The 13,898-nt window shown below is 41.2% G+C and overlaps 2 protein-coding genes across 16 annotated transcripts in view; both read right to left on the bottom strand.

Moving 5' to 3' along the window:
• fbxl16 (F-box and leucine-rich repeat protein 16) overlaps positions 1–13,898 on the bottom strand; it is a 65,632-nt gene that overhangs the window by 12,444 nt on the left and 39,290 nt on the right. For all 15 annotated transcript variants that reach the window (XM_088437684.1, XM_088437687.1, XM_088437683.1 and 12 more), the window contains 2 exons: positions 6,458–6,700; positions 5,088–5,353 (listed from right to left, as the gene is read on the bottom strand). In XM_088437684.1, the coding sequence (XP_088293810.1) occupies positions 5,088–5,353; positions 6,458–6,700 (509 nt within the window). The remainder of the gene's footprint in view (positions 1–5,087; positions 5,354–6,457; positions 6,701–13,898) is intronic.
• LOC148410150 (uncharacterized) lies at positions 7,672–12,495 on the bottom strand. The gene is made up of 5 exons (XM_088436831.1): positions 12,481–12,495; positions 12,040–12,175; positions 11,556–11,693; positions 11,286–11,486; positions 7,672–11,206 (listed from the first exon to the last, which is right to left on the bottom strand). Exons 1-5 carry the CDS (start codon positions 12,493–12,495, stop codon positions 10,713–10,715), a joined length of 984 nt encoding a protein of 327 aa, XP_088292957.1. The 3' UTR covers positions 7,672–10,712.

Genomic DNA, 13,898 nt, shown 5'->3' with positions numbered 1-13,898 from the left:
GAGTCTACCATATGTTGCAACCAACATGCTAAAGAAGTAGAATCATTTAATCTTACAAGTAATCTCTTGCCTGATTTTAGCCTATTGCCGCCTTGGCTATTGTGATAAATGGGTCTAATAACTATTCAATCCTTAGTATTTAGTTCTTCCATATTGCCGTACAGGTGCTATTTCAGCTAATGGACAATATAAAAGGCTGTGCTTTTTATTAAGTGTGTCCTTGAATGTGTCGGATTAGAAATAGACTGAATAATTCACAATGCATCATTTCAAGAGTAATTTTACTAGCAACTTCATGCCAGATATCCCTTAACTTACTTAACAGGATTCAAACACAAATCTCTTGACTGCAAGGCAGACTTGCCAACTATTCTGTGTCGACGAGAGCAAGAAATGTCTGATTCTTATTCACTTCTGCCCAATGCTCTAACAACCTGTGCAAATAAATATTAAAAAAACAAGATTGTGCAATTTACAATTTGACAATATTTTGGGGAGGCGATTTATTATATATCTAGACAGTTAGCATCTACGATGGCACACACACACTATCCCAGCAGTTTTTAATATACTTGTGTACATAAGATTAAAAAAAAAAAAATGTTTGTGAACTGAATGTTATTGCATGTCATCAAGTACTATCCACATCATCAAGCTGGCTGAGAAAATACTAAGATGGGCAGTCCTTGCAAAAAGTGCTTAATTTGAATCCTCTAAAATTTAATACCGTTTTTATTTATGTAAATAAATAATTCCGTTTTGCTTCATCGTTTGGATAATGCCGTGTTGTTTACAATATGGGCAGAGGTTCTCAAACTTTTTTCAATGATGTACCCTCATTGAAACCAATTTTTTTCAGACAACTACCCCGTAACTACTGCAAAGCAATTTTGGATGGAAAAAAATATATATTTTAAAGAGTGTCACATGCTAGCAACAATGAGCAAAATTGGCTGGAGTCTTCAAGTTGCTTAATGTTCCAATTAATTTGCTCTTATTTTGAAAAAAAAACCTGTGTACTGCAGGCATTAGATTAGTTTTAAGTCGCAACAAACACCTCATATATCACTAAATTAGATATGTTGACAACTGCAAATGCCCTGTTAAAATCTGAAGTACTCCCTGAAGTGCTCGAAGGGGTACATATACCCCCATTTGAGAACCACTGAAATAAAATAACAACACTAAACTGGAAGGCATTTTGAAACTTTTGACTGGCGCTGCACAATCAAGTGTTCATGGATGATATTTCTCTTGTGAACTTCCAGGCACCATATTTAACAACAGCATGGTGTAATTTAAACACTAGCTGCAGCTAAATTTATTTTATAAGTAAAACTTCAATTTACGTTGTGTTTACAGTGATGAAACAAATGTTGGGTGAAATATCACACTGTGACCTGTCACTAGAAAGAAAAGGGGTTTGCAAAATGTACTTAATTAGTTAATTAGTTACTTATTTACTTTGTTACTTGTCAACATACTTAGTAAAGTACTCAGTTCGAGGAAAGGGTCAGTTCAATGAATAAAACAGTTGAATGACAGTTGAATGAATAACAATTTGCGCAAATTAACTCATGGACGACATCATCTCAGGAGATGAGTGTTCCTACAGGGGTGAGGTTGAGAGACTTATCAGCAGGGAGTCTATGGGACCACCTCACTCTGAACACCACAAATCAAAAGAACGGCTCCTGGACTGAACTAATTAGAGCAAAGACATGAACCCCACTCATCATCAAGAGTCCACTCAGTCAAGCTCTTGGGAGTCAGCATCTCTGGTGACCTCCCCTTCCGGTGGTGAAAAAAGCATACCGGTGACACCCCTTTCTGAGAGTGCTCAGGTAAAAACACCTTGAGGAGTAGCTGCTGGTGACCTTCTAAGGTACTGTCATTGAAATTATACGAGCATACTGCATTTGGTGTGCTGTGTGCACTGCAGTTAACAGGGAAGCCATGTAGAGAATGATCAACACCACCCAGAAAATCATTGTACACTCTCTGCTCTCCTTGGACGACATTGCCAGCTCTTGATATCTGAGCAGAGTGAGAGACATTGTCAGAGACACAACTCATCCTGGTCATCAACCTTTCAAAGTGTTGCCTACTACAGGGCTCAAAAACGTTGGATAAATAGACCAAGGGCCAGATTTTCCTCAGAGATATTAAGACTCTGAACAACAGCAACAACAAAAACAAATACACTTTGAAAATACCGATTGCTCCCCTATGAAATCTTGGATTTCTATTCTATTCCATTTACCAGGTATTCTGTGTATTGTTAATTTTTATTTGACCCCTTTGGGAAATGTTGACCCAACTCGTGCTTTTACATGTTTTTTTGTGTGTGAAATCAAAGGAAAAGCACACACACACACACACGCACATGCACGCACACACGCACGCGCACACCCACACATGCACGCACAAAACACTAGGAGGCTAAAATATAGCATAGATTGTCAAAACATGTCAACTTCCAATACACCATCCTGCAGTCCCTTCTAAATGCATGCAAACGGGAGGTGGAGAGGTACAGCCTGCACATGTCAAATTTAGCCCATGTCAGGCTCATTTACTATTGTCAATTTTGGACATATTGAAAACTGTCTTGCATCCCCCCCGATTTTGCATTAATCCTTTCAAGGGTAACTCTCGAACAGGTTGCAGTAGAAATTTTTGTGTTGGGTCACTGAAACAACCATGGGTGCTAGCTGACAACTTATGACATTTGTAAGCCTTTCAATGACTTCACTGAGTAGCTTAACCTGACAAAGTTCTTGAGATTCATTGGGGGAGTTTCAATTGAAAAAAGGCTTCAATCCAAGAATTTATTGTTCCAGGTAAGTTTTTATTTTGCTCTATGGAAGCATTTTATTTCCAGAGGCGGGAACCTCATCTGCACTGATGGACTGTCCGACAGTCCATCTCCAATAGACGCCCATTTTGTCATAAGAATAATTTTATACATGTGCTAGTCCACCATGACCTTTTCAAGGCTGTATAATTATTATAAACTGTCACAAAAATTTATCTGAGATGTTACTATTTAATGGTAAATATGCTATCATCAGCTTTCATCTAGTATGACTCAAGCAGGTTGTAGCAGCAACAAGCACAGGAAAAGCATATATTTCTGTGTGACTTACCTATTTGATTAATGTTATTGTTACTTATATGCAACTGTGGCATGGCTGACTTTACCAGTGATTTATTTGTAGTTAGTCCCTTTTCTCGTCCTGGTTTCAACCAAAACTCATACTGTAGAATTTCACTGACCAAAAGTTAAAAGTAATGTTTAGAATTAAGTGTTAAGACAGTCTTTGTGTTATTTTGCATTTTAAATATGTTTCTCGTGAAGAATTCTGGGATGTGATTAGGTCACTCTTGCAAGCAACCAATGGCCTGCACTCAATTTGTATTTTTCTCTGATTGGGTCTTAGCCAGGATATATATGTTTTAAATTCACAAATGTAAGATTTTTTTTTTTTTTTTTTTTTTTTTAGTAAATTAAAACAAAACTGTCTTCTAAACTTGTAAGGAAGGAACATATAAAGAGAATGTTGCTGAATTAACATATTTTTTATGTGTGTTGCATGATTATGACATCCAGCATACATAGGAGATAAATGCTCTCTCACCCTCTATGTTACCATGACATGTTGATTACAATATGGTGAAACTTATGTGGTAGAACCTCTGTGTTATATATTAGTTCAGTCTTTCTGAGTATATAGTTGCCAACACGGTATTAATTGTTAGTGTGAGTACAGCAACAGAATAACCAAAGAAAATAAATGTAAATAGAAGTAGCTAGACCAGCAGTGGAAACAAAGGACTTAAAAAATTGACAATTTTGGCCCTCTAGCTGTGGCGATAGGTGGGCAAAATACATTTCCTGACGGAAAAAAAAAAGTCAAATTTTGGCCTCTACTGGTGGCTGAAGTGTAGGCAAAAATACACTGACGGACTGTCAGCATATGCCCGTCAGTAAAATTTGCATCATTGAACTGTTTTTTGTTTTTTTTTCTCACAAAACAAAAATTATAAAAATATGCATATGTATGGATAGGGCTGATGCTACTGAACATTTTGATGGGCTGAAAGCAAATATATATTAATATCTGAGAGTGTTATGACCCTTTCAAAGTCAGCCAAAGTTGAGTGATAATAAATAATAATTCAGTTTAGTGAAAAATCCCTAGACACACCGGGGTTAACATTAATTAATCAGAGCAGGCGATTCAGTGGTGCACTGCTTAGCACGTCCACCTCACAGTTAAGTGACCCTAGTTTGAATCCAGACGGCTCTGGCCTTCATGTGTGGAATTTGCATGTTCTTCCCGAGCCCGCATTGGTTCTCTCCGGTTTCCTCCCAAACTCCAAAATCATGCCTGGCAGGTATAAATTGTCCATGGGTATGATTGGGGCAGTGCATGGTTGCTCATGTCTGTGTGCCCTGCAATTGGCTGGCACCCAGTTCAGGGTGTCCTTTGTCTAGTGCCCAGAGTCAGCTGGGATGGGCACCAGCAAGCCTGCGACCCTTATAAGGATAAGCGGCTATAGATAATGGATGGATGCAGGATGGATGGATGGATAATGACAGCATCTCAAAATTTTGTTCTATACTTGCTGTAGAATGACAATAATTCTATTCTATTCTATTCTATTCTATTCTATTCTATTCTATTCTATTCTATTCCATTCTATTCTTTTCTATTAAATACACAATTCACTAAGCAGATGCAATATGCAAAGTAAATCATGTTGTATGTGGGACTGACAAAGACTGCTGTCCATTGTTCAGTAGGATGCCCGCCTACTACCATGTGCAATGAGGGGAAAGAAAAGCGTGATTCAAAAATGCAAATTACCACCGAGGGAGGAGTAAAAGGTGTGCTTGTAGTTTATGTAGTTTTACTGGCAGATTTTATGTAGGAACTATTGACTCTCACCACCCAAAAATGTCCGTGGTAGAAATGCAGGTCAGGCGCAAAAATTCAACTGTAAAAACCCCAGCTTGGTAGAAACGTGGCTTTATAAAGTCTGATTAAGTTACGTTTTATCACAAATATACACTCACTGACCTGTCAAGGACTAGTTCCTCCAACTTATGCAGGTCACAGGCGATGTACTCAAGGGCCATGTCAGTGATTCGGGGGCACCAGGACAAGTCCAAGCTGCGGAGCTTGCGCAGGTTCTCAGCCACCAGCTCCACGCCGTCATCAGTGATTTTGGAGCAGCCGGAGAGGCTGAGTGCCGTCAGGTTGGGAAGGCTGTGTACCATATTTACCACGCCATGATTGGTGATCTCCCAGCATGAGTGAAGCCGCAGAGTGTGGGTGGTGTAGCCCTGCGTGTGGGGAGATGCTGGTTATTTCATGAGACAGTAATTGGTGTTATGGATAAGTCAAGCTTGTTTATTTCCGCCACTTCATTTTATTTTTCATTAAAGTGAGAGTAAAAAACCAAAGCAAAGAAGTGTCATGGTACTTTTGATTACTTACTTCTTTATTAGTTACTTAGTTACTTCATTTAATAGTTACTTAGTAGTAGTGATTAGTTACATGGTAAATCAATTAGTGACTAAGTTACCCACTTACTAACTTTCTTACAAGAACGGGTAATACAACAAATGCAATCTACGAAATATTCATGAAATGCACAAATTGTTTGAATAAAGCAGACACAAAGTAGAAAATGTTTTCTGTTCCTTTTCCCAGCTTGGGCAATCAAATGTCAGGCATCTTGTCGGCAAATGAGGGCAAGTAAGGTTTATTTTATTTTTGTTTTACTGTTCCCAATGTAAGTTAATACCTATAGGAAGTGTTGGGCACAAGCTAAGGCAAAAGCTATTTTGAAATGTGACTTCAGTACACTGAAGCATATCACTTTCGAAATGTACCGAGTACAGTAAAATTAGCCAAATGTGACATGTAGCCTATTGACGTGTACATGCACAAAACTTGCACATTTATGGTATTATAGCCTATATTTTACAAATACATTTGAACCTCTTTACCAAATACATTAGAATGACTTTACCAAAATATTAGAGCAACTATCAATATGTTCAAACACCTTTACATTGGAAGGACTTTGTTGTACATTTGAATGATTTTGCAGTATGTTCAATGAACATAGCCCAGTCAAAAATGTCAACTCGACATTGGCATGTCCGCACTTTTGCACAGTTGCTTTGATAGATTTTTATTGATTTGTGAGCCATGTCATGAAACAAGTTTATTGTTTATTGGGTAAGTTTGATATCTAATAATGGATCTCAAATAATTTGTTTGTTTGCCTTGAAATAAAATAATGGAAGCAGATATGCATCAGGGAACAGATTTGAGCACCTGAAGTCTGTTAAATTTGGCCAGAGTGACGGCGGACTTGGCGAAATTGCCAGCTGGATTTTTCCTGTTTCATAGGTGCAAGCCTAATTTTTCCATTCTACCTGTTTGGCCGTGAAGTAGGCCATGGCTGTGTCAGTCACATGATAAGCCTGCAGGCTCAGCTCCGATAGGTTGGGCAGGAGCTGTGAGATGGCAGCAATAGCATCGTCCGCCACGTTGATGCAGTCACTGACACTTAATGACGTTAAGCGGGCATTTAGACTAGACCACAGGCCGGCCTCAGTGAAGTCGTTGCACCCTGACAGTTCAAGATGCATCAGACCCTGCATCTGCTCCAACATCACCTGCAATGCAAAGGTCACAATTGGTCATGTTCACTCATAGCTACAAGTAATAAAATATTGTCTGTTTATTGACAGAGTAATATTGAATAGTTTGGTTGAGCTATATATATAGACACAGTCTTCCCTTGTTTTTTGCGGTTAACGGGGACCGAAAACCCCCTGTGAAAAGTGAAATCCGCGAAGTAGGAGAGTGGTGAGGATGAAAGAGAGCATTGGAAAGCTGCCTATCTGGAGTGCTTTCCTAATAAATGGGAATTTCACGTGTAAACTCTGATTGATATCATTTGGTCAGCTACAGGCTCCACTCTAGTTCGACGTCTGAGGGCTGTTACCCTGTGGTCAACTCTGGAACTCTGTGTTCGCCGACTACGGCCAAGAGATGCAAGAGATAATGGTACACTGATTGTATAAGGTTGAATCAATACATAATATTTTTCATGACATAATATTTTGCACTCTTCCTCTTCCACTCTTCCTCATATGTATACAGTATACAGTTTTTTCCACTCCATCTACTCCATATGCTAAGAATGTAAGTCTATTCATTTCTTAGTGGTTCATTATTACTGCCCTTATTGCTCAGTTACAGTTTTTTTTTTGCTTGTTTTTTATTGCTTACTTTATTATTTGCTGGATTGTGGAATGAAGTAAATATGTGTACTGCAGTAGGGCTAAAAGTACATCTGTCCACAATAAAAAAAGACGTGAAGCACTGAGTGCACGAAGGATGAAGCACGAAGTAGCGAGGAAAATCTCTCTCTCTCTCTCTCTCTCTCTCTCTCTCTCTTATACAGTATATACATATATATATATATATATATATATATATATATATATATATATATACACACAGTATATATATATATGTATTGCCAAGTTGACATCTCTAAGTTTTGAAATTCCAACAGCAAGTAATGGACATCATCTGAGATTTGAACACTAGTTCAGTTTAACATCTCAACAAAGGAAATTGGGCAAAGATGGTTCTTTGGCCTCAACCCCAATTCAATTTTTCCATTAAATTTACAATTAATTCCTGAAGCATCATCTGCCAAAGTTAGATTGTTTTAATATTGCTACGTGTGTGTGGTTGTTAATGTAAAATTATCGCGAAGGGAAATTTCATTAAAGATTTTAAGACATTGGTTTGCCATTTGGCCATGCCTCGTGTTAAGTAAGACATCAGTATTTCAGGAAGTCTTTCTAAATAGCTGCTTGCATCAATACTCATAGAGACAGGATTAGCAATAAAACATGTGATCATCTTTTCATTTTAGGGTTCATATTTCATTCCTCATAGTTTCATCCCAAATAAATGTGTCACAGTTCACCAGTTCAGCCACCTCACTCCCAGCCTCATCTGCTTAGCCGTCCTGCTAATCAGCCCCAAACAATAACACCTGCACCACTCACCCACCCAGTATGCATCACGCCGAGCTTTCCAGCGATTCCTCCTGCCAGCCTGCCCGTTGCCTGACCCTGTTTGTTCCTGACCACCCGACTGCCTGCCGAATTGACCGGATTTTTGGTATTTCGACCCTGCCTGCCTCTGACCACCTGCTAGCCTGCCGTCTTAACCTGTCTGCCCGAGCCCCCCTCCTGTCTCACTCCCTTTGCCCAGCTCCCAGCCAAACCCTTGCTCTCCTGACCCCGGGACCCCCCAGACCTCTTCGCCACGCTCTCGTCGGCTCCCACGACCACCTGCACATTCTGTTTAATAAACGTTCTGCCTTTGCCCTTACCAGTTGTGCGTGCTCTTGGGTCCTCTCTCCTCCCGCCGTAACAAAATGAGCATAAAAGTGGAAATTTGTGATGATAGCTATATCATGTTGCAGACTTATTGGTCACATACATTTCCATGATGTCTCATCAGTGAAGGTAAACATCACAAGAGATGAAATTGAGGAGCAATCAAAACTTAGTTTTTATTTTTATTTTTTTGTATTATTATAAAGCATTATTGCAGTACCTGATTACTCAAAAGACTTTTCAAAACCTGTTCACATTGGGTCAGATAGTTTTGTTGCCTTTTATATATTTTTGTCTCAATATTAATATTGGTTTGATGAAATGAAACTTTTGCAGGTGATCGGCAAAAAGATCAGGAAGAGGGCAAGTACTTTTAAAAAAAATCGTGTAACTTGATGCATATGTGAATCTGCAGTTACTGCTCTTATTTTAAAATTTTATTTTATTTTTTGCATGTCGTGCAATTTACCAATACTGCCTCCACGATCTACCGGTCGACCTCAATCAACACATTGAGCACTAAATCTGGCTTGCTGTTTAGTAGTTTTCTGATGAGACAGAATGGAAAACACAGTCTGGAAATAACATTGTAGGATTTTTAAAGAATTTGCTTTACTTACATGAGTAGTTATTACCAAAATGTCAATATTTATTTCCTAACTTATCTTGGTTGGTATGATGACGTGTTCCATTATGGTATTTTCAAATGGAATATGAAACAGCTTTTTGTGTCTCCCAGTTATTAATGTGCTATCGGTAGCGTCAGTATTTTAAAGAAGTTATGTGTGTGGTTGGTTTTACTGTGATGTCCTTTTAACTCGCAGTGAATTGGTAAAGCGCATTTTGGCACCAACAAAAGGAAAGTCCATATACTGTACTAGTGTATGTAGATCATACAGTCAACAGTTGCTGCTTTCACCATGGCAACGATCCACTCATCCCAGAATAGCATCCTTACCTAGCAGGTATGAAAAGCTATCGGAATAACACTTATCAACTTCTGTTCACAGCAATGAAAACATACTTGTATAAAATATGTATACTTGTATAAAATATGTATGTTACAAAGTTTTAGAGGGCATTGTTTGTGAATTGCAAGTAAACATTTTTCCTATATTAACATTTTTTTTTTTTTTTTTTTTACAAACTGAATTCCTGTTTGGCTGTGCTGTGTTTTTTCTCTTCTGATTGATTGATTGATTCCATCAACAGAACTTCAAGTCAGAAGAAAACATTAAACATAATAGACTAAAGCAACTTATTTGTTCAAAAAGGGCAGGACAAAGTATAAAACAAGTCCAATCTCATTATTCCCTATTAAAAAAAAAAGTGAAGACAAGGGTGTACTAGTGAATTTTACATGCAGTATATAGCCCAAATAAAGAAATACAAAACATACGTGCCATTAATGAAAAATGAATGAAATAAGAATCAAAGATTTTGTGCAGTTTCTCAGGTTTACAAATGATTAATATATCTTTGGAGCATATTTTTCAACCTCTTATCAAACATCGCAAGGGATTCACATCACTATTAATAAGTGGCTATAGAAATCCATTTACTGAAACAAACATTGACTTTATGTTTGTCCTTGTCTTTGATTTTGATTTTTAAAGACACCTTTGCGCCTTAAACTGTAACTTGTCACGGTTGGTCAAGGTGGCTTGAGGAGATTTGGGACGTGGGAAAGGTGTACCAATAAGATGCAATACAGAATGGGATGAGGCTCAAATAAGGTTGGTTTAATAACAAACCAAGGCAGGGTTGGAAGGAATCAAAAAATACCAAGGACAACAAAAACGCTAAACTCAAACTTACTGGGGCAACAAGGAACAGGAGGCAACATGGGAAGGATGGGTTGAGGGCAGCACGAGACAAGACAGCGGGGGGAAGACTTACAATGACCCGACAAAGGACAGGGCAAAGCACTGGAACTTATATACTATCAAAACTAATTAAGAGACGCAAGACACCTGGGAACAATAAAGGGCAGGGGAAAACTGACTGGTGGAAAAAATAGGCTGGAACACACGGGTGACAGGTGAGGCTAATCACAGTGACGCCAGACGCAGGGGAAACAGAGAACCTATAACCGAAACTACACAACCCTAAACCCACAACAAAAACGGATAGAATGTGACATAGTCTCCCCTCAAGGGGCGGATCCCAGGAGACCTCGAACCGAAACAACGAAAAAAAAAAAGGAGGCCCCGTAGGAGGGACCAAAAAAAACCTGAAACAAAAGGAAACTGTCCAAAAAACGTCAGAGGCGTAAACCGGGGTACGCTGCAGGGTGAAAAGTTTGGCGGCCAGGGCACCAGGCCTGACAAGCCCGGCTGGGAGGGTCCGGAGGATGTCCGGCCCGGCGACAAAGAGTCCAGGGGGTGTCGGGCGCGCCAGACGAGACAGGTAGGCGGCGATAATCTGGAGGACGTCCGGGACGCCAGACGAGGCGGGCCCGGCAGCTAGAGCCCGGAGGGCATCCTTGATGCCAGAGGAGGTGGATGGCGGCAGAGGAGGACCCGGCAGCTGAGGACCTGGCAGCGGAGGATCCGGGCGGCGACAGCTGAGCGCCAGCAGAGGAAGACCTGGGCGGTGACAGCTGAGTGAAAGCAGAGGAAGACCCGGGCGGCGTCGGCTGGGCGCCGACTGGTGGAGAACCGGGAGGCGTCGGCTGGGTGCCAACTGGCGGAGATCCTGGCGACGTCGGTTGGGCGCCGACTGGCGGAGACCCGGGAGGAGTCGGCTGGGTGCCGCCTGGTGGAGGCCCGGGCAGCGTCGACTGGGTTTGGCCACTGGCGCATGCCACAGGCAGTGATGAGTTCATGAGACTGACCTGGGGGCGAGGCAACCTTCGGGGGCCGACTGGCTGCTGTGGTGCGGGCAGGAGAGGCTGCGGCTGAGCCTTGACTGGCAACACAGGGGTCTGCTGCCGGGGATCCTGGATTGTCGGCACGGGAGACAACTGCAGTGAAGCCTGGACTGGAGGCTCTAGTGACGGCTGTAGCGGAGCCTTGACTGGTGGCGCTGGAGACTCCTGCTGAGGCATTGAAATGCCTGACTGCTGGGGATGGACCAGAGACTTTAGTAATCGTAAGGGACTGACCTGAACGGAGGGAGAATGCCGAGGCCTGATGGACAGCTTGGGAGGCGGCAGCGGTGTTGTGGCTGGCAGCTCCGAGAACAATGGTTGCGGCATGACCTGGGACTCGGAGAGTGACTGGACGTAAGGCTCGAAAGATGGCTGCTCGAAGGGCATCTGACGAGGCTCAGAGGGCATCTGCAGCGGCTCGGCCTGTGGCTCAGAGGGCCTCTGTTGCGGCTCGACCTGCGGCTTGACATGGGACTCGGAGGGCTGCTGCAATGGCTTGACGTGAGACTCGGGAGAGGGCTGCTGCAGCGGCCCGACGTGGGACTCAGGAGAGGGCGGCTACAGTGGCCCGACGTGGGACTCGGGAGAGGATAGCCGCAGTGGCCCAACTTGAGACTCAAGAGGCGCTGCACGTTTTAGCTGGGAACACTGCAGGCCGACGCTGGAGTGCGAAATCCGGGACGTCCAACTCCGAGGCCGCCGAGTCCGGGGCGGGTACGCTCCGTCGCCGGGACAGGCCCTGTCACTGTGGCCGCCGAGCCGGGGACGGGGGCGCACTGGGGCCGCGGAGCCGGGACGTGGACCTCCAGCCCTTCTGGCTGGGGACGAGTTACAGGGGCGCTAGCCACATCAGCCTGCCACCAGAGAGCTTGGGGAACACAAACACAAGGGGCAGACTTGACCGGAACGGGGGTGCGCGTGGAGGGTGTAACTCGAGACGGGATGAAGACGAAGAAACACAAGGTGGCGTGAGGGCTGCTATGGGATGGAGTTACTCTTTATTGGGGTGTGCCAGGATAGGTGCTCGGTGAATTTAATGAAAATAACTTAAGATATTACGATTTATAAGAGTAAAATTAAACATTTATTTACAAATTACAGACCTATCAAACGCAAGGTTCAGACTTCATTAAGCTTAAGAGCTTAATGCGCTCTGAACCTTGCGTTTGATCATGGTGGTAGGATGACAAAGTACTTGATTTGACATAAATAGGTAGCCGGCTTTTTAAATGTTAATATTGCAGAGGATCATCTTAATAATCGTAGCAGCCAATATCATGATCGCAATTAAATTTCAATTAATTGTGCAGCCTTAGCAGTGCCAGACAAGTGTTCTTGCATATTTTGCAATAAAAAAAAAAAATTCAAGCATATGAGAAAATAGTCATTCTAAAATTTTCAAGAACTGTGGCACTAATGATGTAGGTCCGTAATTTGTAAATAAATGTTTATTTTTACTCTTACAAATCGAAACATCTTAAGTTCTTTTCATTTCTTAAGAAAAGATACTAGCTTTAAAAGATTAAATGCAAATGTGAAAGGTTGCACAATGTAGTTTATAATACTTAACAGTGTCTTTTCCTATTTTGAAAAAGTCAGTAGATTGTTTTATTATTAGGTGTTGCATCTAACGATCCTCTCATATGCCCCTTAAGATGCAAATTCGATATTAATTTATGTTTAGTGTTAATATTGATACTGACATTATTAGTTGTTACGAAAGAACAATAAAGAACTTTTACATGTAAGTGCGAACTATTGTAATGGGACTTTATTTACGAAACGTTGACTAAAAAAACAGATTTCACTTTTCTTCACTTTTCGCAGGTGCTATTCGGTCCTCGCTAAATGCAGAAAATTAGGGAACATCGTGTGTGTAGGCATGGGATGCGAAATACAAATTTCACAAGATGAGATATCTCACATGATTGAGTCCACGAGAATGAGATGAGAGGAAATATTTGCAACATTTTCATAACAAAAAAATAAATGGTAATATAACGTTCTCATTTTAAAAATGATTTCTTTTTATTGAGCAGGCTGCAATTAATCTAAAGTTCTCCAAATGCTGCTGCAATAAAAATGATGCAGGAGAGATCTCTCAGAATAGTTGAATATGAACAAAATAAACACTTCCTTTTCACATACTGCTTCAAGAAAAGTTACAGCTGAGCTCTTTCATAGTTGAACATGAACAAAACAAAAATAAATTGTTCAAACTGCCAAACATTAAACATATGAACATTAACTACAATAGTGATTTTACTTCTAGGCACAACAACAAGCCATTTATGAAGCAGCAAACTAACATTTGTGTGGTAATCTTTAATGGTCACGTTCTTTTTCAGAAATACAAGTACAGTGAATGCCTCGTTTACAACATCCCTGCCTTACGTTTTTTTCAACTTACAACATGGCCCGCGAAGTTTTAGTGTCCCCTCTTTACGCCATTGTTTACGTGTGACACATACAACAGGGCGATCAGTGTGCGCTCAGCTCATACGTCTATACACACGTCACTGCTTACGTCACAACAATACTGGTCTACTATTGGTCAGTGTCCTGGAAACACTAAGA

This window comes from Hippichthys cyanospilos, chromosome 16 (assembly GCF_059441005.1).
Source record: "Hippichthys cyanospilos isolate Australia breed blue-spotted pipefish chromosome 16, RoL_Hcya_1.0, whole genome shotgun sequence".
Lineage (NCBI taxonomy): Eukaryota > Metazoa > Chordata > Actinopteri > Syngnathiformes > Syngnathidae > Hippichthys > Hippichthys cyanospilos.
This window is presented reverse-complemented; position numbering and strand designations above follow the sequence as displayed.

Bases quoted from the DNA above. Each gene is read 5' to 3' on its own strand.
- LOC148410150 (XM_088436831.1), bottom strand. The intron at 11,487-11,555 runs GTCAGTCCCTTA...ATGCCTCAGCAG, and splicing joins GGCATTCTCCCTCCGTTCAG to GAGTCTCCAGCGCCACCAGT. The intron at 11,207-11,285 runs GTCAGTCTCATG...GGCCTCCACCAG, and splicing joins GAAGGTTGCCTCGCCCCCAG to GCGGCACCCAGCCGACTCCT.